This window comes from Phyllostomus hastatus, unplaced genomic scaffold (assembly GCF_019186645.2).
Source record: "Phyllostomus hastatus isolate PE091 unplaced genomic scaffold, TTU_PhHast_1.1 phas_scaffold_501, whole genome shotgun sequence".
In the NCBI taxonomy this organism is placed as follows: domain Eukaryota; kingdom Metazoa; phylum Chordata; class Mammalia; order Chiroptera; family Phyllostomidae; genus Phyllostomus; species Phyllostomus hastatus.
The window spans coordinates 46,884,709-46,909,175 of record NW_025334033.1 but is presented as its reverse complement, the minus strand read 5'-3'; the positions used below and the strand labels follow the sequence as shown (position 1 = coordinate 46,909,175).

General features: G+C 42.5%; 1 protein-coding gene and 3 pseudogenes across 4 annotated transcripts in view; 3 read left to right on the top strand and 1 right to left on the bottom strand.

The window, feature by feature from the left end:
- EXD2 (exonuclease 3'-5' domain containing 2) overlaps window positions 1-22,001 on the bottom strand; it is a 41,129-nt gene extending 19,128 nt beyond the window's left edge. Inside the window, exons 1-4 of one of the 4 annotated variants that reach the window (XM_045823139.1) lie at window positions 21,787-22,001; window positions 17,251-17,338; window positions 16,966-17,084; window positions 15,252-15,655 (exon numbers count right to left, since the gene is read on the bottom strand). In XM_045823139.1, the coding sequence (XP_045679095.1) occupies window positions 15,252-15,608 (357 nt within the window). In that variant the 5' untranslated portion in view covers window positions 15,609-15,655; window positions 16,966-17,084; window positions 17,251-17,338; window positions 21,787-22,001. Of the gene's footprint in view, window positions 1-15,251; window positions 15,656-16,965; window positions 17,085-17,250; window positions 17,339-18,226; window positions 18,378-21,786 lie in introns of all 4 variants that reach the window. The other 3 variants (XM_045823140.1, XM_045823138.1, XM_045823141.1) reach the window with 3 other exon arrangements.
- LOC123808365 lies at window positions 2,172-5,261 on the top strand (annotated as a pseudogene).
- LOC123808363 lies at window positions 6,862-10,059 on the top strand (annotated as a pseudogene).
- Window positions 19,142-19,915, top strand: LOC123808478 (annotated as a pseudogene).
- Window positions 22,002-24,467: the final 2,466 nt, after the last annotated feature.

Below are 24,467 nucleotides of genomic sequence, written 5' to 3'. Positions count from 1 at the left end.
TTTAACTCACAAAAGCCTTGGGATTTCCCTTCTCAGGCACTGTTTTATCAATGAGGGCTACTTCCATATCCTCAAATGAAAGCAAGCCAGTTTGATCTTTAATATGTCTACTTCTTGGGGCTCAGCCAGGGTCAAAAAGACCTACAAGAAACTGACTAATGGGTCTGTTCTCTAATAATTCATCTGGATGTGGCCAAATTGCCTTTTTTATTGAGTAATTCCCTCCTCCTGTAATACCAGCTCTAATAAAAAGCTACAAATCTCCACTTCTAACATTTAGCCTGCTAATGTGACACAATACTCACTGTGAATTCCTAACACTGAATCTCTGCACATCTTTCCAGTGAGGTTCCACCATCTAACATACGTTAAGTAATTAACTAGATAGGTGGGCAGAGAGATAAGTTGTCTTTATAATATTGTTTCTGGACTGTGCTTAAGATCCAGTGTATTACAACTCAGGCTTTCTCTTAGAAATCCAAGTGATTATGATTGCCACAGGTACCCACTTTATGCTAAATGTGTAATTGAAAGAATAATGCCTCTATCAGAGTCAATTTGGCTTAATTAACAAGATATCCAATCTTTATTTCTCACATATTTACCCCTTTTGCTTTCCAACATATTTTTGTCTTGGTATCACTTACTACTCATGGAAAACAATGGAACCCTTAATGAGAAAAGACATATTTTTAACTTTATTAGCACTATTTAATTCAGTAGTCTATTTTTTTTATTGGTCAACTCATAAAAAATGTTTGGGACATAAACAACATATATGCATATGTATACAGAGTTCTGTACTAATGTATTACAGACATTACATTACTATATATACAAAAGTAAAAATTTTAAATGAATTATGCCATCAGTCACTACAGACAAAATTTCTAACTCTTTTTTCCATGTTTCAGTGATTCACTTAGCACTGGTTTAGAAATACTCTTTCCTGAGGGTCAGTGGCTAATCCATTTTAGCTTCAGGGTTCTTTTTTTCCAATAAAGCACTGCAGTCCTGGCTGGGCGGGCCAGTTGGTTGGACTGTAGTCCCAGACACCGAAAGGCTGCAGGGCAGGGCACATACCTGGGTTGTGGATTCAGGGTGTGTACGGGAGGCAACTGATCAAACTTTCTCTCTCACATCAATGATTGCCCCCCTCCTTTCCTCCCTCTAAAATCAATAAACAAATCTTCAGGTGAATATTTAAAATAAATAAAATTAAGCACTGCATATTTATTGCAAACAACATATAATTATACACAAATAAAAAACATATCTAAACTTCACAACCCAGAAATAACCACTATTAACATTGATATTTTTTCCTCCAGACTTGTTCTCTTTGCATCTAAAAATACTTTTATTTTTAACATATTTATGGTTATATGCTATGTAGTATTCATTTTTTTAATCTTTTTAAGATTTTTAAAAAGATTTTATTTATTTTTAGAGAGGGAAGGGAGGGAGAAAGAGAGAGAGAAACATCAATGTGTGGTTGCTGGGGGCCGTGGCCTGCAACCCAGGCATGTGCCCTGACTGGGAATCAAACCTGTGATGCTTTGGTTCGCAGCCCAAGTTCAATCCACTGAGCTACGCCAGCCAGGGCTTATGTAGTATTAATTTTTATATTTTATTTTCTCTTATGCTTTTATGTGATACATTGAAATGATATATGATTTGTATATAACTTATAAAGCACAAATAATATAAAGAACACCTGGAAAATTACTCTAACCTTTATGCAGAATTATTTTTTTTTATTATCACCCAAGGACATTTTTTCATTGCTTTTAGAGAGGAAGGGAGAGATACATTGATATCAGAGAGAAGCAGTAATTGGATGCCTTCCCATATGACCAGGGATCAAACCCACAATTCTTTGGGATGATGCCCCAACCAACTGACAATGCTCCAACCAACTGAACCACATGGGCTAGTGCTATGCAGGATTCTTAAAAGTCCAGAGCTGATTAATTTCTCCAAAGCCAGTGGTTCTTTAAATGACCCCATGATGGCAGCAGAGAGTAAAGACTGATCTGGTACCATGTGGGCTAGTACAGGTTAACTAAGGAGCACCCCTCGTCTGTGGCATTTATGTATCAATTAAATTTAGACCAGGACTCTGAGACAGGAATGAGCTTGTCCCATTCAAGCAACAGAATGAAGGCCCAATGAGGCTGGAAATTAATGAGAAGGATGGGAAGAGACTAGAAGGAGAAAAATTCAGATGTGAGAGAGGCCAGAGCATATAAGTCCTTAGGAACGTGTAAATAATTAAAACATCTTGATTTTATTTGAAGCCACAGAAGGGTTTTAAAGAGAGGACTGACACGATCTGGACTGATTTACATTTTTAAAAGATGGCTTTGGTATGGAGAAGAGATTGCAGGGACACAAGAGTCCAAGCAGGAAGGCCAGTCAGGAGACTATTGCAAAGATCCAGCCCTGGCTGGTATGGCTCAGTGGATCAAGTGCCACCCTGTGAACCAAAGGGTAGCTGGTTCAATTCCCAGTCAGGACACATGCCTTGGTTGCGGGCCAGGTCCCTAGTGGGGGGCACACAAGAGGCAACCACACATTGATGTTTCTCTCTCTCTCTTCCTCCTTCCCTTCCCTCTGTCTAAAAATAAGTAAAATCTTTAAAATAAAAAATAAAACAGAAAATGTTAAAAAAAAAAAAAAGATCCAGGTGAGAGATACTTGAGGCTTGGACTAGAGATACAGAGTGAATGAATGCAAAATCTATTTTTTTTAACTTTTTAAAAAAGATTTTGTTTATTTATTTTTAGAGAGGGAAGGGAGGGAGAAAGAGAGAGAAACATCAATGTGTGATTGCCGGGGGCCGTGGCCTGCAACCCAGGCATGTGCCCTGACTGGGAATCGAACCTGCAATGCTTTGGTTCGCAGCCCAAGTTCAATCCACTGAGCTACACCAGCCAGGTGCAAAATCTATTTTAGAGACAGCACTTGTAATACTTCCTAAATGGGAAGGAAAGTGTTAATGCTGAAGAAAGGAAGCAGACCTCTGGCAAGCCTAAAGCCTGGGCCTGCAGCAGGATGCTCTTGGGAAAATGACCTTCACTTCATTCAGTATTTATTGCACCAATTATTTGTACCTGTTAAGCAAGGAAATCTATAGCCAGATACTCCAGAAAAAAATCAGACATGAGTCATGGACCAGAAGCATATTTAATATCTCCATCCTCATATCCCCAGAAGAAAGGCAAAATAATAGCTACTAAAACATGGCAAAACCCCTATTTTGTACAGGGGATTTATCCACAGTTGTGTATCATCATGGGTAACTCAAGGGGATCTGGAAACCCCTACCACTATCTGGCAGTGTGCTGTGTCATTTCCTGATTTCTATAAACATTTCTTTGAATTTCCATATACAGAGTCTGGCAGAAGTTAACACCTGCTTGAGTGTGGCTGGTAGTATAATAATATGGGCATAATAATTTAAAGTTTTAATTTGAACATTTCACCTAAAATGTCATATGATGTGCTTGAGTGTGATGTTGTTATGTTATAGAATTACATGCTTATGATTTTGTAAATAAAGAGGGGCGTTATTTGTGCCAGACCCTGTATTTTGCTGTTCAAGTAACATAACGTACTATCATATATATAACTGCCGGTTTGTGTCTTGACTTTCAATCATCTCTCTTCTGCTGGACAACCCTTAGGGCAAGGATGTATCCCTAATCTTAATCTTAAAGGCAGAGAAGACTAGGGATAATAGGCTTGGGGAAACAATCAAGTTCTGCTAGGAATGTGTTAAGTTTGAGATGACTATTAGACATTCCAGGGGAAATGTAAAGTAGACGAGGATACATTTAATAAGAGGCTGGAGATTACAAAAAATTAAAAACAGAAGTATCAGACAACCCAGCAATTCCACTTTTAGGTATTTATTCCGAAGAAAACAAAAACACTCATTCAAAAAGATAAATGCATCACTATGCTTATTGCAGCATTATTTACAATTTGCCAAGATATGGAAGCAAGTTGTCCATTGATAGATGAATGTTTAAAGATGTGACAGATGTATCTGTGTATGATACACACATGCAATGGACTCAGCAATAAAAAAGAATGACATCTTGCCATTTGTGACAGCACGGATGGATCTAGAAGGTATTATGCTAAGTGAAGTCAAATCAAAGACAAATACTGTATGATTTGACTTCATGTGGAATTTAAACAAAAAACAGCCCTGGCTGGTGTAGCTCAGTGGACTGAGCACAGGCCTGTGAACCAAAGCATTGCTGGTTTGATTCCCAGTCAGGGCACATGCCTAGGCTGCAGGCCATATCCTCAGAATGGGGTGTGCTAGAGGCAACCACACACTGATGTTTCACTCTCTCTCTTTCTCCTTCCCTTCCCCATCTCTCTAAAATAAATAAATAAATAAATCTTTTAAAAAATGAATAAACAGAAAACAAAACAAAAGCAGACTCAACAGGTACAATGAACAAACTGATGAGCTGATCCTGACCTTCAGGGTGTCGGCTCCAGCACCACGGCACCCTCTGTTTTCGGTGGGGGGGGATGAATGAGAGGAAGACAAGTCTGGGGGAACTCCTCTACATCCTGAACGTGGCCGAGGTGCCAGCCAACACCAAGGTGGTTTGCACACTCCCCACCACCTACACTGACTTCGGCAGACAGAAGCTAGATCCCAAGATGGCTACGGCTGCCCAGAACTGCTACAAAGTGACTGATGGCACCTTCCCTGGGGAGATCAGCCCAGGATGATCAAAGTCTATGGAGCCATGTGGGTAGTGTAGTCCTGGGGCACTCAGACAGAAGGCACATCTTTGGGGAGTCAGATGAGCTGACTGGGCAAAAAGTGGCCCGTGCCCTGGCCAGGAGACTTGGGGCGATCACCTGCATTGGGGAGAAGCTAGATGAGAGAGAGGCTGTCATCACTGAAAAGGTCGTTTTCGAACAAACCAAGGTCATCGTAGACAACATGAAGGACTGGAGCAAGGTTGCTCTGGCCTATGAGGCTGTGTGGGCCATTGGTACCGGCAAGAACGCAACAACCCAACAGGCCCAGGAAGTGCAGGAAAAGCTCTGGGGGTGGTGTAAGGCCGATGTCTCTGATGCAGTGGCTCAGAGCACCCACATCATTTATGAAGGTTCTGACTGCGGCAACCTGCAAGGAGCTGGCAAGCCAGCCCGATGCGGATGGCTTCCTTGTGGGTGGTGCGTCCCTCGAGCCTGCATTTGAGCACATCATCAATGCCAAATAAGCCCCAACCATCTCCCCTACTCTTCCTGCTACGCCAAGCGCTACGAAGCTTAGATGCCCAGTAACTGCTCTCCCCACCCACACATGCTTCTGAGGGTATTACCTGCCCCTTCCTGTGGCCTAATCCAAACTGTACTCCTTTACCATTTACATCTTACTTTGTAATGGCTGGGACAAGGCCAGTCCCTTCTCCACTTACTATAATAATTGGAATGAAACATGTCACCAAAGTGGCTTCTCCTTGGCTGAGAAGTGGAAGGGGTGGAGTTTGCTCGTGGGTCCCCTCAGTCCCCAGTGAAGGCAGGAAAGAGAAGCCATCCTCCTCCTCCATCTTGCACCATGGGGCCAGGGACGGGGAGAGAGCCTTGTCCTCCCCAGAGGCCAGGAGTTTGGTTCTCAGCCCTGGTGCCAAGGCTTGTGTGTGCTGTGTATGTGAGCAGTCCTACCTGGGGGGTGAGGGGGGATAAACACTTGGCACTAAAAAACAAAGCAAAAAAAACAAAAAACAAAACCTGATGATTGCCAGTGGCAACAGGGGTGGGAGGATGGATGAAAAGGGGGAAGGGGAATAAGAGGCACAAAATCCCAGTTATAAAACAAATACGCCACAGAGATGCAGTGCACAGCACAGGAATATAATCAATGATATCATAATAACTTTGCATGGTGTCACTGTAAGGTATATAATAGTATGCCAGCTATACTTTAATTTAAAGATTATAAAAATAGCAAAAGGTTGCTGGTTCAATCCTGGTCAGGGCACATCCCTGGGCTGCAGGTTCCGTCCCCAGAGTGCATGCTGAAGGCAACCAATCGATGTTTCTCTCCCACACTGACATTTCCCACCCTCTCTTTCTACCTCCCTTCCCCTCTCTAGAATAAAAAATAAAATATTTTTTTTAAATGTAAAAAATAAAATAATCAGTTCTCAAAAAAAAAAAAAAGGATGTGAATCAGAGAAGTAACGCAGATCAGAGGCCATAAATTAGTGGTCCATGGGCCCATCTGCTGACACACAGACGTGTTTAACTTTTTTTTGTCTCCACATATTTAAAAACTTGTGCCAGAATGTTAAAATTAGTAGAGTTCACATTTTTAAAAATCCATATTCCAAGTTTCTCTTTAAAGAACTGAACAATCTGGCAACACTTGGCTTGAACTGTACAGCAGCTTCACCATAATGTCTTATCAACACTGAAGCCGACTGTCATTCTCCATTTATCCCTGTCTTTGTACACCACCATTTTCTAATACAAAGAAGTATTTTTCAGGATCCGTGTCTCTCTCCAAACTAGGAAAATGAGAGATAGACCACAGAGGCCTTGTGTTTAAAGAAAAAAGGCAGGAAGCATACTTCTTTGAAATTTAGGAATAATCCTATGCATCCAAAATATAATAGCTCTACATCATTCATTAGCATGTCCTATCTGGAGCTCATAGGCATCTGAATTTGCAAACCCTGGGGTCGAGACAGAAGAGACCAAGCCTGAGTCATGTCAATATTTATGTGTCTGGTAGAAAAGAGATCAGAAAAGGGAAACGAGGAAAGAGCACTAAGATAGGAAGCAGGAGACTGTGAAGGCGTGAAGACTCAGAAGAGAATGTCTTCTGTAGGAACTGCGCAGACGTTTTTGAGAGCTAGAATAACAGAGTCCAAATACATGTCCACTGGATCAGAAAACAAGAACGCCACCAACCTGATCGGTTTCAGGGGAGTGGAATGGCAGGCTGCCATTAAAGTAGACTACGGAATACATAGGGACCAGCAAACTATACCCAAGAGACTAGAAGAAAAGAACAGAGAAAGAGCAGAAATCAATGAAATAAAACATACACAATAAAGATCAACAAAGTCAAAAGTTGGGTCTTTGAAGAGACTAATAAAATTGATAAACCCACAGAAAGAGTAATGAAGAAAAAAGAGAGAAGCACAAATAAGCAAGAATGTCAAGAATGAAAAAGAAGCCATCCCTACATAACCATCAGATAGGGGAAAACACTGTCAGTGGATACTGTAAACAAGTTTATGCCTGTAACTTACAGTTTTGATAAGACAGATTTAGATGAAAAATATAATTTATCAACACAGACGTGGAGAAATAAAAAAACACGAATAGCCTGAAACTATTTTAAAAATTGTATCCATAATGTAAAAACTTCCCTTAGAAGAAAACTCCAGATGGCTTCACTAGATTCTAATCAAACATGTAAGGAAAGGAAAGTATAACCTTACATAAACTCTTCCAGAGAACACAAAGATGAGGAACAGCCCTAACTCGTACGAGGCCAGCCTAACCTTCTTATCCAGTTTTGACAAGGTCATTTCCAGAAAGAAAAATGATAAGCCAACATCACTCATAAAGATTTTTTAAAAAATTCTCTAAAAATCATTAGCAAAATAAATTCGATTTATAAAGAGAATATAACACCATCACCAAGTTAGATTTATTCTAGGAATTCAAAAGTCAATGTATTTCACAGCAACAGAATAAAGGAGAAAAACTACACAGTCATCTCTAGAAATGCAGAAAAGGCACTTGAAAAAATTCAACCATCTATGATTTCTTTTAAAAAAAAAACACCTCTTAACAAACCAAGAACAGAACTAAATGTATTTAATCTAGTAAAGGGATCTACAAACAAACCCATTCCAGATACATGTAATACAAAAATGCTGAAAGCTGTCATTCTGAGACAGGGAATGAGGCAAGGACACCTGCTGTCACCTCTTCTGCTGAGCACTACACTGCAACCAGCGCCAGCACATCAAGGCAAGAAAACAAATAAAAAGTGTAAGGACTAGAAGGAAATAATATTGTTATATCACAGATGACATAATAGTGTACACAGGAATCCAGAAGAAGTGAGTTTAGTAAGGTTCCTTAATGTAAGAAAAATATAAAAATCAACTACATTTCTATATACCAGGAAGAAACACAAACATTTTTAGGTCTTAATTTATAATACAATAAAAAAATCACCCTGGCTGGTGTGGCTAAGTAGTTGAGTGCTGGCCTGTGAATCAAAGGGTTGCCAGTTTGATTCCCAGTAAGGACACATGCCTGGGGTGCGGGCCGGGTCCCCAGTATGGGGCGCAAAAGAGGCAAGCACCCATTGATGTTTCTGTCCCTCTTTTTCTTACTTCCTTCCCCTATATAAAAAATAAGTAAATAAAATTTTTTAAATAAGTAAATAACAATTTAAAAATTATGTTTTCAAAATCGGCTCAGTCGAGTTGTCAGTACTCCGTGGCATTAGAATATTGTTGCCTGTCAGCCTGTGTGTGCAGGTGCCGACAGACAGGGCCTCGAACAACTCTTCCCGACAAGCAACCCAAAGCTAAGGGTCCTACCTCACCCAGCCTGGGCAGGGTTGTTCCCAGCAGAGCAATCAGCCCAATGGACGGCAGAGTTACAGTGGCTACAGCCAGTCAGGGGACACTTCAGGCTATGGACAGACCCTGAGCACAGGCTATGGCACTGTCAGTTCCACAGGGATATGGCTCAGCTGGTGGCTATGGTAGTGGCCAGAGTTCTCAGACATCTTATAGGCAGCAGTCCTGCCCTGAAAATGGCCAGCAGCCAGCTCCTAGCAGCACCTGGGAAGTTAACGGTAGCAGTTCTCAGAGCAGCAACTAGGCGCAGCCTGAGTGGGGCTGTGATCAGCAGCCTGGCTATGGTAAACAGAGCTGAGCAACGGACAGCAACAAAGCTCCTGCGATCCTCCTCAGGGCTACGGACAGCAGAACAGTGTAACCGTAGCAGCAGAGGTGGTAGAGGGGGTGCTGAGAGCAACTATGGCCAGGATCAGTGCTCCATGGCTGGAGGCGGCAGTGGCAGAGGTGATGGAGATCAGAATCAGAGTGGTGGTGGTGGCAGTGACTACGGGAGAGGCCAGCAGGACCGTGGTGGATGAGGCCTGGGTGGTGGTTACCACCACAGCAGTAGTGGCTTTGAACCCCAAGGTCATGGAGGTGGCTGTGGAGTCAGACGTGGCATGGGAAGAAGTGACTATCGTAGCGTCAACAGATTTGGTGGCTCTGGGGACCAAGGGTCACATCATGACTCTGAACAGGGTAATTCGGATACCACCACCATCTTCATACAAGGCCTGGACGAGAATGTTACAACTGAGCCTGTGGCCGGTTACTTCAAGCAGATGGGTGTAATAAACACAAAAAGGAAAAGAGAGCAGCCCATGATTAAACTGTACACATAGGGACAGAGGCAAGCTGCAGGGAGAGGCAGCGGTATCATTTGATGGCCCACCTTCTGCTAAAGCAGCTATTGAGGGTTTGATGGCAAACAATTCTCTGGGAGTCCTATCAAGGTCTCATTTGCTACTCGGTGAGCAGATTTCAACCAGGATGGTGGCAATGGTCACGGAGGCTGAGGGCAAGGAAGACCCACGGGCCGTGGAGGCTATGGAGGTAATGGCAGTGGTGGCGGTGGCTGGGAAGGATTCCCGGTGGAGATGGTGGCAGCAGAGGGCAGCAGCAAGCTGGGGACTAGAAGTGTCCTACTCCTACATGTGAGAACATGAACTTCTCTTAGAGGAATGAATGCAACCACTGTAAGGCCCCTAGACGAGATGGCCCAGGAGGCGGACTAGGAGGCTATAGTATGGGGGGCAGCTGTGGAGATGATTGTTGTGGCAGAGGAGGCTATGATCAGGGCAGCTACTGAGTACGAAGCAGGGACCATGGGGGCTGGGATGGTGGGGACAAAGGTGGCTCTGCCCCTGGCAAGATGGGCTCCAGGGGTGACCCAAGACAGGACTACAGGGAGAGGCTATATTAGCCTGTGAGGTTCTGGAACAGCTTTTCTTTTAAACCCAGTGTTACCCTCATTATTTTGTAACCTTCCAACTCCTGATTTTCCACAGGTTTTTTTGTGTCGGACAATGTAATTGAAACCATATCTCTGGTTTCCATTAAAAACCATCATTTTAATTTAAAAAAAAGAATAAAAACATCACAGACACTATAAATGCACCATTAAGAGAAATTAAAGATCTAAATTAATACTTAGACTAAAAAACCCATTATTATAAAGAAGTCAACTCCCCATAAACTGATTTACTGTTCTAATGCAATGTGCAAATTAAAACCACAATGAAATATTGCTACATACGCATCAGGATGACTAAAATTCAAACATCTGATAGCACCAGATATTGAAGAGGATGTAAGACAAAGCGATTCTCATATAATCTTGGTGGGAGGTTAAATTAGCAGAACCGCTTCTGAACATGGGGCCGGAGGGGGCAGTGCCCGGCCTGGCTGAGTTCAGGGCTGCAGCAGGAGCAGCACTAGCCGGAGCCTACAGATGCCCCTCAGAGGCCCCTGCAGTTCCCTGGAGAGGTAAGGGGGCTGCTCCCCGCTCCCTGGGAGAAGAAAGCTTCCAGTCTGGCTCCCAGCTCTGTGGCCAGGCCTACCAGGCTCCTGCTTTACTGTAGCTCTTTCCTTCTCCTGAATCCCTTATCTCTGAGTTTCCATGACATCCTCAGGGTCCCCTCCTCCCCATTTCCCCTGCTCCTTGCTATTTCTAATCTCCAGTAACAGTGCCTGGCAGATCTTCAGAGCTGACTCACAGTGTCCTTAAAAAAGTTGATCTCCCCCAGTGGGCTCTAGGCCAGGACACCCATGAGTTCCCACACCGTCATGGACACCAGGGTTTCTGATAGGCGCTGTGGCCATGTCCCCTGCTAGCCCCACTGTGGCCTTAGCAAGTCTGGGTGGGGGTGGGGGAGCTGGTAGTGAAACCCTGTCCCAAGACTGGGTTTCCTGTTCTTTCATACCTTCCCTTTGAAAAGAGGTGAGGGTCCAGATAGCAGGCGGGGCCCTGGTCAAAGTGGCCTTGCAGCTGTAGGCAGGCACAGCCACGCCCTCTCCTAGAGGGGCCTAGCCCAGTGGGGACAGGAGCCCTGTGTCCCTGGTGCTAAATACTCTCTTCCCTTTGGGCCACTGTAGGTGGGAACTCCTTTCTGGCCAGACCACGAGGGTCTAAAGCAATAATGGAACCTCAGCAGTGCCAGTACAGACTGGGTTCTTGGTTTATTAGCTTTTCCATTTCCTTTTATTTTAAAAATAAATTAGCCCTGGCTGGTGTAGCTCAGTAGATTGAGCACGGGCTGCAAACCAAAGGGCACCAGTTCAATTCCCAGTCAGGTTATATGCCTGGGTTGCAGGCCAGGTCGCCAGTGGGGGCCACGTGAGAGGCACCCACACATTGACGTTTCTCTCCCTCTTTCTCCCTCCCTTCCTTCTCTCAAAAATAAATAAATATTTTTTAAAAATAAAACAAAAATAGAAATAAAAATAAATTAACAAGCACCTGGATATTGTGGGGAGGGTCATGGGGCATCAAACCCACCACCCAGGGCTGGTGGCAGTGGTGGGGAGGGGAGCTCAGGATCATCATCACCTCCCATGGAGTCCCACTGTGAGGGGGTCCCTCTCTCCAGCTGGACTTCTCGGCCCATTTGACCAGAACTCAGGTCCAGAACCTGGGCCTGTCCCCACCCTGGCTCTCCCTGAGCTCCCTGGTCTTGGGCCATCTAGGGGTGAGTGGCTGGAGAGATGAGAAGACCCCAGGGCTGGGATCAGAGCCCGAGTCTCCGACGCTGGCATATGCTGCCACAGTCCCCTCACAGCAGTGGCAGAATGGCTGCGCCCAGGCCTGTGGGCCCCTGACGTCTGTCTGCTCATGTGTGGCCACTCCATAGCTGTCAGGTAGACCGCAGATGGGTGAGTGAGAAGAGTAAGGGGAATGAAGTCAGTCCACTGTTAAAAAAACAAACAAAAACCAACTGGAAACAATGCATATTCTCATTCACTAATGAAGATAAGTTAGTTAAAACCACCTTAGGAACAATTGGGCATTACCTACAAAAATGTAAAAGACATATGTACGAACTCCAAGACCCAGGACCCCACTCAGATAAACATGCCCAGCAACACTGAATGCAGCGGTCTTTGTAAGAGCCCCGCACTGCGATCAACCCAAATGTCCACCAGCATTTGGACAGATAAATAAGGGGTGACATTACTTACACAGTAGACGACTGTGCAGCAGTGAGTGACAGTCACAAACCACACAGGTAAATCTCACAGACACAGAGCTGGGAGAAAGAAGCCAGACACAAAAGAATACATACTTGATGGTTCAGTTACATTAAATTTAAAAAGAAGGAACACCGTATTACAGCGCATGCTTGAGTAGTAAAAGTATAAAGAAAAACAAGAAAGTAAATACCAGGAAATCAGGACAATGGCAACCCTTAGAGGGGACGAGGGAACCCTGACTATAAGGGCCACAAGGGGGACTCCTGGGGTAGTAGCAATTTTGCTCTTGACCTAGTTTTAGAATACACAGCTGTTATCTAGAAAAACCATTTCACTGTTTATTTTTGTTTCAGGTATTTTTCTTGATATGTTTTATTTCACAATAAAAAAAGGTTAAAAAAAAAAAAGACTAAGGAAACAAGTTAAACAGCAGCTTAGACAAAGCCAAAGAAAGAAAAATGGAACTGTAAAAAAGGCCCAAAGAAATTGTGCATATCCTTTACTAAGAATAGTAAATATAAAAGAAATTACCAAACATGTTGGTTAGCATAAAAAGTTCAGAATGTAGGCCCTGGCTGGTGTGGCTCAGTGGATTGAGTGTTGTCCTGTGAACCAAAAGGTTGCTGGTTCAATTCCCAGTCAGGGCACATGCCTGAGTTGCAAGCCAGGTCCCCAGTAGGCAGGGGTGAGAGAGGCAACCACACATTGATGTTTCTTTCCCTTGCTTTCTCCCTCCCATCCCCTCTCTCTAAAAATAAATAAATAAAATCTCAAGAAAAAAAAAAGTTTATAATGTAGCTGATCAAATTCCAGCAAGAAAAAAGGGGGAGGAAGAAGAGGCAGCAGAACAGAAGAAAAGGGGAAAAAAAAAACAGGATAAAGACAATCTTTAAAGAGAATTTAACAACTGATAAAAGATATCCTCGCCTCTTTGAATCCCAAGCTGGAATCCCAAGCTTTGAATCCCAAGAAGACAACGCCTAGTCTTATCATAGTGAATTTTTAGAACAACAAACTCTGAGAAGATCTTAAAAGGGGTTACAAAAAATTAGATTACCTATAAATAATCAACATGTGGACTGACAGGATTTTCAACAGCAATAACAGAAGCCAGAAGCCAGACAATGAAAAACTATGTCAAAAATGTTGATAAACTGCCAAACTAGAATTTTACATCCAGTGAAAATATCTTCAAGATCAAAAGCAAAATAAAGACATTTTCAATTATTACTAATGGGTCCTCAAGAAATGCTAAACTTCTCAAGTATGACCTTAAAGAAAGTGAGTCCAAAAAGAAGGTCTGAGATATAAAGAAAGATGAACTAAAAAAAAAAGGAAATACTTTGGTAAATCTAAACAAATACTGACTGTAAAACAAGAGCAAAAACAACAGCTAAACAAACACACGAAGTAAATGAAAGCGAAAGGAAAACGGCAATGGAAGAGCAGCGAAAACAAGGACAGGTGCCTTTCTTGTGCGGTCTCTCCGGTTTCTCCATGGCAGCTGTCGGGGAGGGCCATCACTCCTGCAGGGAGACGCGGCACCTGGCGTGCATGCAACGCACACTGAAAGCCAACGTGAAGTGGGTTTGGATTATTTGCCACTTTAACTTTTCCATGCCTTTGCTATTGTAATTAAACCCTATTATTATTAAGTCAATTGCTGTTACTAACTATGCACTTCAGAATACCCTGTTTGTTGCTGCAATTATACTTCATTAGTTAGAATAATCAAGGCATTTGGCAAATGCCAAACCTCACTGCTTACTAATGTTTTCTTCTCTTGATGTTGGTGTAAATATTTCTAAAATGATGTCATCTCTTATACAGAATAAACTAAAAATGCCCAGTGGTCATTGGTATAAACTACTACTATTGCTGATATAAAGCAAAACCCTCAGCAGCTACGCCGTGAGGCCTGGTGAGACCAGCAAACCTGTCCCTCACTGTCGGGTGACCTCTTCTTCATCATCACTGTGTTGGCATCTAGTAGTCACTCCTGCCAACCTCGATCTGGCTTTGTGGCAGGTATTCTGCTCAGGGCCCCTTTTGGTTACATTTCCTAGTTCTTGGTTGTATTCTAGATATCCAGAAGACAAACATCAGAGATTCTTGGCAAGGTGTTACAATGAATTAATAAGAAATGATAACTCTGAGTTACTTATATTTTTGTAGTATCTTCTGATTCAAGGAGATTAAAGTGCACTCTGTGACTCAGAACGACAGAGGAGTATGTGTGCCATGTTATCGTCATCGAAACCATGCAACAACCCCCACACAGCTGACAGCCATCAGGAAAACTAACCAGACGGCAAAGAGAGCCCTGGGCTCCAATGCCAGCTGCCAGCTCTGTGGCCCTGGGCAAGTAACTGACCCCATTTGTGCCTCCATTTCCTACCTGTAAAAGGGAGGGCAGCAACAGTACCCCCCTACATGGGATTATTAGGAGAGTCTAATTAAGATGATCAAACAAAACAGCATACTACCTGGCTTACAGTAAACAGTGTCTCAAATTTTAACTGTTATCTTTTAAAATCCCAACTTGTATAATAATGCCCATTTAAAAAGACGTTCTTAATGAGCTTCTCCATGGCATCTTTATGAAAATACTATTAAAATATTAATAGTAGCCTTGGCTGCTGTGGCTCAGTGGACTGAGCACCAGTCTGCAAACCGAATGGTCGCCGGTTTGATTCCCAGTCAGTGCACATGCCTGGGTTACAGGCCAGCATGGATCTGTCTGACTCTAAAATCTGTGACTATGAGCACTCCCCTCTCCTGAGAAGAGAAGCAGCTTCCGCTGCTAAAATCTACATACTAGCAAGTTGAGGACAAGCTAATTCTCCTTTAATCTTATCCTTTATCTGACTATTCAAGGTCCCTAGTTGGAAAAGCAGATGATTTTATTTTTGCTTTTTAACTTACCCACTCACAGTCAATGCCAAGTACCGGAAAGCCTTGTAACTCACTCCTAAGCAAGGGTTCAATTTGATCCCACTCTGCTTCCTGAGACACGGTCACCACCTTGGCATCAAGGATCCTCTCTTCCCATGAGGCTCTGGGGGCAGTGGAGTGCAGCTGGTCCTCCTCTGGAGGGGGCAGCTCTCTCCTGCTTGGAGCTTGCTGCTGTGGCAGCTGCTTGTGCTGCAGCAGCTGCTTCTGCTGCTGGGTCCCACGGTTTGATCTACTCCTCCGGCGCTGGATGCCTTTCCACAGCACAAACCCCCCCACTGCCACACCAAAAAGTGTAGTCACTGTCAATGCTACCAGCTGTCGAGACATCTTCAACTCTGCTGCTGTTTAGGAAAGCATGTCACTAATCCCACAATCTGCAAAACAAATGGTAACAATGTATTTACACAAAGAATTTAAACTTATATGGGAACAAGTTTTCCCTAAAAAAAGTTCCATTTACAATCCATGAAAACCCCACTACAAATTTCCACATGAAACAGTGATATTTTAATTTTTTTCAATTTTGTACGTTCTGTACTCCACCCTTACCCAAGAAAACCCTCCTGCCCTCTGCCAGTTGCCCAGGGCTCTTTTAATCACACCAAAGCATATCAATTAAAACAAAATAGGTGAGACCCTCACTTCCACTTACTGATACATTAAGCAAAAAAATTTCTGTTAATGGCTCTGCATAATGACATATGATGACCTGCACACACAACACTGGTCCCATAAGATCATAACCAAAAACTCCTATTACCTAGTGACATTACAGCCCTTACAATGTCAGAGCACAAGACATTACTCACACATTTGTGGTGATGCTGGAGTAAACAAACCAACCGCGCTACCAGCCGTAGAGAAGTACAGCATATACAATTACGTACAGTACATAATACTTGGTAATAACAAACCACTATGTTACTGGTTTATGAATACATATCACATTATACTTTTTGTTGTTATTTTAGACTGTACTGTTTCTGCTTATTGAAAGAAAGTTTGCTGTACATGTCCTGTGTTCTGCCAGTGGCAGCCTCCTACATCTCGTGTCTACTGTATCTCGACTGCCATCATTCTGTCTTGTGCTTGATTTAATCTCCTGGTGTTTTGTACGGTAACGTGCTGTCCAGGTCTGTAATCTGGAAGAGACAGGCTCACCACACACCCTTGGTATGTGGAGGGCTGTACCCTCTAGGCTGTGCCGTTGTGCTCTACACGACAAAGTCACTTAACCACGAGTTCCTCAGAACGCTTCCCCACGAAGTCATGGGTAACCATATAGAGGAGCAGTGGTTACCCAAGGGTAGTAGGAGTATAAGTAATTATTACAAACAGTTATAACTTTTGAGTTCTATACAAGTATGTATATATATCCATGATTAGAAAACCACAAGTTTTTTAAACAACGTTTTTTCCAGAGACAGGCAATGTAAATATTCCACTTAACGCTTAAGAAATATCACTATATTCCTGAAGTAAATCATACTCAATGAATTAAACAAATATGTTAAAGTGTTCAGAGGGCAGCTTAAGGTAGAAGACAATGACATGGGCCTTAGAGGCAAATACCCTAAGGTTGAAAGCCAGCCTCTGCCACTTGCTAGCTATACAAACAGGCAGTTCACTGAACTTCTCTACACCTCAGATTCCTCCTTGGTAAAATGGGAAAGACAGTACCTACCAGGTAGAATTATTGTGAGGCTTAAGTAAGATGATGGATACACTTCACTTAACGTATTGGCTAGCACATTAGGGTTCAGTAAATATTTGTCGTTACTATTACTGAGGTTCACAGAACTTCTATTAAAGGAAAACAAAGAATCACAGTGTTAAAATTTAGGAGCCTCCCAAACTCAGCTCCCACACCATTTGAGAATCCTTTCCACAGTAATAGGGATATGACAGACCTCTGTCTGGCCTCTGACCTGGTCTGTGCCTCCACACTGCTAGGGACAGAGTTCATTACCTTAAGAGGCAGTTTTTGTTGAAAAGTCCTCGCATTCTGTTAAAGTTTGCTACATAGAAGTTGCTCTCTTTGATGCTCAGTCTGGCCCCTGAAATGACAAAAGAGATTACTCCCTCCCGAGAGCTTGTGAAATGTGTACACAGTCGCTTATCTAAAACTTCCATTAGTGTGTCTACCTAACCCAACCAGCCTTCCTGTAACCTACTTTGTGCACCACTCACCACTGTGGCTGGGTCCTTCTGAACAGCCCCAAGTTCGTCCAGGTATTGCTTAAAATGTGACACGTAGGTCTGTATTCAGTATTTGAGACACGGTCTAATTGGTGTGGGCTACATTGATACTATTACCTATGTTACCTATATTTTATTAATGCTGTATGAAATGTTTTTAAGTAGTAGTAGAATGTTTTATATGACTAATGGGTACCACAAAGCTTGTGATAAATTAAAATACTCAGATACCAAATTGCATTTCGTATATTTGTAGTTTATATTTCGCACTTAAATCCAAAACTTTGCAGTTCTTTCTCCTAAATTTTATCTTGTTTTTCAGCCAAATGTTTCATACTTTGACACCAATTTGCATCTTTCTTTTAAAAAAGATTTTATTTATTTATTTTTAGAGAGAGGGGAAGGGAGAAAGAGACAAAGAGAAACATCACTGTATGGTTGCCTATCACGTGCCCCCCACTGGGGACCTGGCCTGCAACCCAGGCATGTGCCCTGACTGGGAATTGAACCAGCAACCCTTTGGTGATGACCCAATCCACTGAGCTACACCAGCCAGGGTGCCAATTTGCATCTTGATTGTGCCTTCTTTCTCAATTTTAAACATGATTTTGGCTGGCTAGCTCAGCTGGTTAGAGCATCATCCCTATACACCAAGGTTGTGAGTTCAATTGCCAGTCAGGGCACAAACAAGAATGAACCAATGGCCTTGGCCGGTGTGGTTCAGTGGTTGGAGTATCATCCCATACCCAAAAGGTTGTGGGGTCCATTCCCAGTCCAGGCACAGGTACATGTGACTCCGAGTCCAGACATGTAGGATCCGTCTGGGTGCATGCAAAGATAACTAATTGATGCTTCTCTCTTGCACTGATGTTCTTCTCTCTCCCTTCCCCTCTTTCTCTAAAAAGAGCAAATGAAAATGTCCTCAGGTGAGGATAAAAAGAAAAGAATCAAACAATGAATGCATAAATAAGTGGAAAAACAAATTGATGTTTCTCTCTCCCTTCCTCCCTCTATAAATTCAGTTTTACAAAATGTCTCCTGACACTGCCAAATGGCCCCTCAGAGGCAAAACATCTCCCATTCGAGAACCATTAGGGTAGGGAATGATAGCCAGAAAATACAAAACACAAACGTAAAAGATATTTAAACATAAAACTTAAAACTTGGGTTTAATAAAGATGCCACACAGCTAAAGACAAGCCATCACTTTAAAAAGCACTAAGTCGGGCTCTGGTTGGGCGGCTCCGTGGACTGAGGCATCGCTGCGCACACCAAACACTGCGGGTTTGATCCCGTCCAGCACCTACAGGAAGCAACTGATCAGTGTTTCTCACTGTGATGTTTCTCTCTCTCTCTCTCTCCCTTCCTCTCTCTCTAAAATCAGTAAAACATCTCAGATAAGGATTTAAAATAATAAATAAATAAATAAATAAATAAACAAGCACTAAGTTGGGAATATTTAAAATATATATAAATGACAAAAGATTATTATCTAGTATAACATTAGTATATGTACATATAAAAAGTCAACCCAATAGAAATGAAACATTTCTCAGAAGAGGACATAGAACTTGCCAACAACCATGAAAACAGAATCTCAGTAGTAGCTACTTTGGCATTAAAATATCCACATCCTCGCCTCTTTCTGTGTCAGTGCAGCCATGGCTCCTGGTCCCAAGAAGCCTCTGAAGTGTGTAGCAGCTCCAAAGCATTGGATGCTGGATAAACTGACCAGCCATCTACCGGTCCCCACAAGCTGGTAAAACGTCTCCCTCTCATCATTTTCCTAAGGAACAGACTTAAGTCTGTCCTGACAGGAGGTGAAGTAAAAAGGATCTGCATGCAGCGGTTCATTAAGATTGATGGCAAGGTCCGAACTGATACAACCTCCCCCGATGGTTTTATGGATGTGGTCAGCATTGATAAGACCAGAGAGAATTTCCATTTGATCTATGACACCAAGGGTCGCTTTGCTGTTCATCGTAACACAACGGAGGAGGCCACGTACAAGTTGTACAAAGTGAGGAAGATCTTGGTGGGCACAAAAGGAATCCTTCACCTGGTGACGCAGGACACTTGCACCATCCACTACCCTGATCCCCTCACCAAGGTCAATGACACCCTTCACACTGATTTGGAGACTGGCAAAATTACTGATTTCATCCAGTTTGATACCGGTAACCTACTTTTGGTGTCCAGCGGTGCTGACCTGGGAAGAACTGGTGTGATAAGCAACAGAGAGAGACACCCTGGTTCCTTTGACGTAGTTCACATGAACGATGTCAATGGCAACAGCTTTGCCACAAGGCTCTCCAACATTTTTGCTATTGGCAAAGGCGACAAACCATGGATTTCCCCTCCCCGTGGAAAGGGTATCTGCCTCCTCATGCTGAAGGACAGACAAGAGACTGGTGGTCAAACACAGTAGTGGGTGAAATGAGCTCCAGGTGATGTGACTGGGAAAGTCTTTGTACTTAAAATACAACATACATACGCAAAATATCCAAATCCTCCCACCCAGCAATTCCACTTGCAGGTAGCTATCCTTGAGACACGCTCACAGGGGCACACAGACACACGTGGAAGGATTTTTCTATGCCACAGTAAAAAAATGTAAGCAATCTACAGAATCTCACATACTGTGAAGTCTTTTTTTTTTCTTTTTAATCCTCACCTGTGGACATTTTTCTCATTGCTTTTTAGAGAGAGGGGAAGGGAGAAAGAGAAACATTGATGTATGGGAGAAGCATGGATTGGTTGTCTCCCCTATGTGCCATACAGGGGAATGTAAGGGCCAGGAACAGGGATCAAACCACTACCTAGGTATGTGCCTTGACCGGGAACTGAACCCCCAACCTTTTGGTTACAGGACAACACTCCAATTGAGCCACACCAGACAGAGCGAAATCTTAACATAATATGTAATTTACAGAGCAAGTAGAAACAATAAGGTAGATGTGTACATGCTGACAAAGAAAAAGTTCTAAGACCCATTTTTTAAGCACAAAAAGTCAAGTTGCTGAGTAGATACAATACACCTTATTTGTAAAAGATGCATTTGCCCTGGCCAGTATGGCTCATTGGTTGAGTGCCAGCCTGAGAATCAAAGGGTGGCCAGTTTGATTCCCAGTCAGGGCACATGCCTGGGTTGCTGGCCAGGTCCCCCCTAGAGGATGTGCAAGAGACAATCACACATTGATGTTTCTCTTCCTCTTTCTCCTCCCTTCCCCTCTCTAAAAAAAATAAATAAATACAATCTTTTTAAAAAGATACATTTGTAAAAGTTTAACACAATGTTATCTTATATGTGCAAACACTTGTCAATAAATATAGTGAAAAGAAATAGAAAAACACACCCCAAATGGGTAACAGTTCTTACTTTGGGGCAAGAGATAAAAGAAGAAAAAATGGAAAGAGGTCAAAGAAGATCTATACTGTTTAAAATGTTCACATCAATGTTTTACAAGAGTGCATGCAGATTCTACAACTAAAATAAATATAGAAGAATAAATGCATTTTTAAAACAAGTTCAGCTGACCAAAATCAATCATCTCCCTCGCACTTCCTAATTCTGATAATTAACAAGACATTTCAGTGTAGTTCCTTCCATCCTTGTGATACGATATAATTATTTTGGTGTTTTAACAAAGGAGTCGGTAGCTAAAAAGAGTTCGTTTGCGTCCCATAGTACGTCAAGAGCTTATAAAGGTTTGGGTTTGTTCATATTTTAATAAGGAGGTTATTAGTTATGTAATAAATAATCATTAACGTTCCGATTTTTATCTGTCCCAGAGATGGGGAGAAAAGGAGGCTGTCACTCCCAGGCAAGGCCCGAAACAGCGGGTGTGGCCTGCGAGGAAAGAGGTGGTATCAATGGGGGCGGGGGTAAGTCCCCACGAATCCGGGGGAGGGAACTGTAACTGGACGCGTGGAACACGCAGCGCCCAAGTAGTTGCTAGGCGCTGCAGACGGTACTTCGTTTTTTACTGGATGAAAAAGCCATGAAGGTTTGGTAGGTGCTCCTACAGAGAAAAGGGGTCCAAAGCGTATGTCCTGGTAGGGCGTGGGTGACCCCGCACTGGGTCCGCCCCCGCCGCGAGCAAGGGGTGCGAGGAAGCCGCGCCGAGGGGCGGAAAGAGGGGCAGTCCAAGCAGCTCTGAGACCGCATGGTCCCCGCAATTAGTCGCCCCCGCACATGATGACATCACCAACTCCACGACCCCTCTCCTCAATCCGCACTGCAAACGCCCTCCACCCCTTGCACAAACTGGTTGAAAAGCCTCGCCAGCCCGTGATCCTCACTTACTTGCGACCCGGATCCCACCTGAACACCTGCGGTCCCCCACGCTCAAGAACTGGAACCTCCGCAGGCACCTGTGCGAACCCACCCGGATCCACTAGAGCAGAAACCACTTCCGGTCCTGCGACGGACTAGGAGGACGTAATCTCAGCTGGGATGCACAAATAGGCGGCGCCATATTGTACGGAAGCCGCTGGGGCAGCTGGACCCAGTCTTTCCACTGCTGAGTATAAGGATCTGTGAAAATTTAAAAGGCTTAACTCTTTTCAGAAAAATGGTGTTTTGTTTTTGTTTCTGGGGTAAAATTTTTGTTTGTTTTAGTTTTAAAGGGTTAAGTTTTTGGAATCCTCACAAATGCAATATGGGACATCTAATTGTCATTATTAATTAGCTCTAGTAGTGTTTCTCTACTGTATTAATTTACTTAACTGTCAAATGATGAAGGTAAATAGGAGAGACACTTTTTTTTTAACTTTTGTTTATTGATTTTAGAGAGACAGAGGAAGGGACGGGGGAGAGAGAGAGAATGATTGATTGATTGTTCCACTTATTTATGCCTTCATTGGTTGTTTCCTGTATTTGCCCTGACGGGGAATGCTCTAACCAACTGAGCTACCCTGCGAGGGCTCAGGAGAGACATGTGTTTAAATAATGTATTACTCATTAGCAGTGCATTTGGTACTTTAGGCATTATAATAATGTATGCCATCTTTTATAACAATCACAATATCTTCCATTTATATTTAAAATCGTTCATTCAACCAGTCTTTTCCAGCAATTATTATATGTGAGGCAGCTTTGTGCTGTGTGCTCTGACATAGAATGTGTAAATCAGAAGGAGAAATGAGATGTGCATAAACAATATAAGGTGTAGCCCTGACCAGGGAGCTCAGTTGGTTAGAGCATTGTCTCATATGCCAAGGTTGCAGGTTTGATCCGCAGTCAGGACACACGAAAATCAACCAATGAATGCATAAGTAAGTGGAAGGATAAATTGATGTCTCTCTCTCTCCCTTCCTCTCTACAATCAATAAATAAATTTAAAAATAAAACAATATAAGCTATTACAATAGCTGCCATTAGTTGAGTATGTGATCACAGTGTGAGAGCAATTTTGCAGAGCATTTTACATATTGTATCTCATATAATCTTCATAATAACCTAGTAAGAACCTAGTAAGGCAGTACTGTTTTTAGTGCCATTATGTAAAATTGGGAAGGTTAAATAAATTTCTCAAGGTAACAAAGCAAGTAAGCACTGGAGCTGGGAATCAAACTTCAGCATGTCTGATTACAAAGCTTGTTGCTCTCATCCTCTATATTGTATTTCCTACTTCCAGTACAGGAAGAAGGTTCTAAGTTCCATTAGATCAGTACCGATACAGGGGAAATTTCTGACAGATGTAGAGGATTAACCCCCTTCATTTTAATCTGCTCCATCCCGAAACACATTTTTAAAAAACTAACAAAAAGGTAAAAAGTAAATGAAATAAAACCACAAGAAGATACCATTACATATCCATCAGAAAGCCTAAAATGAAAATAATAAATAAATAAACAAACAGAAAAGACCAAGTACTGGCAAGATGGTGGAGCAAGTGGAACTCGAATAAGCTGCTGAAAGGAATATAAACTGGTACAATCACTTTGTTGAACTGTTTGGCACTATCAGCTAAAGCTGAATATATGCAAAGCCTTTGTCCAAACAGTTTCACTCCTAGCTGTATACCCAACAGAAATGGATCAATATGTTCATGAAAAAGGACATGTATAAAAAAGTTCATACTCATACATGGTACTAGCCATAAACTGGAAATTACCCAAATATCCATGCTGTCAGAGGTCAATGTAGTCACTGCTATTGGTGGAATAATGACTGGAGGAGAACATGGGGAAGTTCATGAAGTGCTGATAATGTTTAATTTCTTAATCTGAGTGCTGGTTTACATGTGTGTTCAGGTTGCATATTTGTGGTCATTTTTCTGAGTGCATATATACTTCAATAAAAAAAATGTAATGAAAAGTAAAGGAGTGAAAAGCTTATAAATCCAAAGGGAAAAAAATAAGAACAGGAGAGGAGATAACAGCGGACACAAAGGTTAACATAGTTTTAGAAGATACATTAGATTAGTATGGCAGAATATTGACATTTGAAGAATCCCATAATGAATTGTCTGGGTCCATAAGCACTCACCCTACACTGAAAGCCCAGTCAACAAGCCCCATCTGTGCTTAAAGACTTTCCAGTCAGCTTTTTAGTACTTCACTCTTTGTTGTAGTCTATTCAGGCTTTTATAACAAAATACCATAGACTAAGTGGCTTATAAACAACAGAAGTTGGCTTATAAACAACAGAAGTTTATTTCTTACAGTTCTGGAGGCTGGGTAGTCTATGATTAAGGTGCCGACAGATTTACTGTCTGGTAAGTGGCTGCCTCCTGGTTTATAGACATCTGTCTTTTCACTGTATCCTTGCTTGGGCAAAAGGCTAGGGGGCTCTCTTGGGCCTCTTTTATAAGGCGCTAATTCCATTCATAAGGGCTCCATCCTCATGACCTAATCACCTCTGAAGCCTCCCTCCTTCTGATACCATTATATTGGAATTAGTTTACAACATATGAATTTTGAGAGGACATAAAACATTCCATGTAAAGCACTGTTAAATATGAAAAGACATCCAAGAATCAC